General features: G+C 42.5%; 1 protein-coding gene across 1 annotated transcript; it reads left to right on the plus strand.

Moving 5' to 3' along the window:
• The first annotated feature begins 599 nt into the window (after positions 1–599).
• LOC115734097 lies at positions 600–1,088 on the plus strand. Its single transcript, XM_030664682.2, has one exon. It carries the CDS (start codon positions 600–602, stop codon positions 1,086–1,088), a length of 489 nt encoding a protein of 162 aa, XP_030520542.2.
• Positions 1,089–1,483: the final 395 nt, after the last annotated feature.

Consider the following 1,483-nt stretch of genomic DNA (forward strand, 5'->3'; position numbering starts at 1 on the left):
ATCATCCATGTATTTTTTAAAAGTATCATCTCCGATTGGTTCAGTGACGAAAATTGCTTACATCAAAACCCTTAAAACTGAAGACCCCCTTCAATGTTAAACCCCCATAGCCGCAAGCTCAACGAAGCCTAAAGTTTAGGAAGGTAATATGTATTTGTAGCTATCTAAACCCTAAGGGCTATGGGGCCAATGGTGCCAAATTCGAAGGAGATGGGCATCGAAGGAGATGGGCATTGCAAACATGACAATGTGACAGTATTACGTTGGAATGATAGACATAAAATCAAGGGTGAGTTTCGCTATTATTACTATATATTTTTTGCCATTCATAACATTTGTAATTGAGATTATACTCATCTTCTAAAATCTCAAAAAGTGTTACGTCTCTTCGAATGGAAACACTTGGCACCGCATTTTTTAAACACAATTCCTATAATGTATGACGTGTACTTGATTATAAATTGCACTGTTGAGGGTAAAAAGTTGGTCATTGGTCAATCCTAAACTCTCAAACACGCCTTTTTACCCCCTTTAAATACATACCCATATCAAACATGTTGGCCAACCAAGCATCTCTCTCTCTCCCTCTCTCTCTTAGAATGGGCAATTGTGCAGCTCCGCAGATCACCAGAAATGGTGGCCTTGCCATGACCGCCCATCACCATAACTGGTCATCATCTCCTCCATCCACGCTCAAGCTCATTCACACGGATGGAAGACTGCAAGAGTTCACTCAAACCATCAAGGCCTCTCACCTCCTCTCCCAAAACCCTAACTGCTTCCTCTGTAACTCAGAGTCCATGTTCATCGACTCCATCGTCCCTCGAATCCACGAAGAAGAAGATCTCTGTTTAGGCCAACTATATTTCCTCTTACCTCTCTCCATGTCCCAAGCCCCGCTCTCTTTCCGAGAGCTCTGCGTGCTCGCCATCAAGGCCAGTGCCGCGCTCGAGAGCAGCTCGAGGTTGAGCAAAAGGAGGGACGGAGTTTCGTCGGCAGCAGGCCATGGGAGGCGGTGTGGAGCTCCGGCCGGGGTCGACGCCACGAGACTAGAATTGGGTCAGAGGAGCCGAAGGCTTGAGTTGTGAAAGAGCATGAGCATGAGATGAAAGAGGGGATCGAGTAGATGACAGAAGGAAGAGCTTGAAGAATATGCTAGAAACACATTTTCTTTTTCTATATTTTTTTTTGTGAACAACTCTTTTTTGAGTTGTCCTAAAATGAACAACTCTTCTTTATGAGACTTAATATATGTCTCCTTGTTTTTAAATTTGTGATCGGTTTGATTATGATTGGCCTGTTTATATTTCTTTCAGTTATGAAAAATAATCATCGCCATCATTCGCAATCATCAACACTTCTATTATTGTTATTTTAATTGAAAGTAGCTTTATTTGGCCAAGTAATGACAGAAGCCATCAATCGTGATAAGGACACGAGAGAGGTGTAAAAGCGTGCGAAGATTCGTAGTTAATTGGGGTTG

The sequence above is a fragment of the Rhodamnia argentea genome, chromosome 5 (genome assembly GCF_020921035.1).
Source record: "Rhodamnia argentea isolate NSW1041297 chromosome 5, ASM2092103v1, whole genome shotgun sequence".
Lineage (NCBI taxonomy): Eukaryota > Viridiplantae > Streptophyta > Magnoliopsida > Myrtales > Myrtaceae > Rhodamnia > Rhodamnia argentea.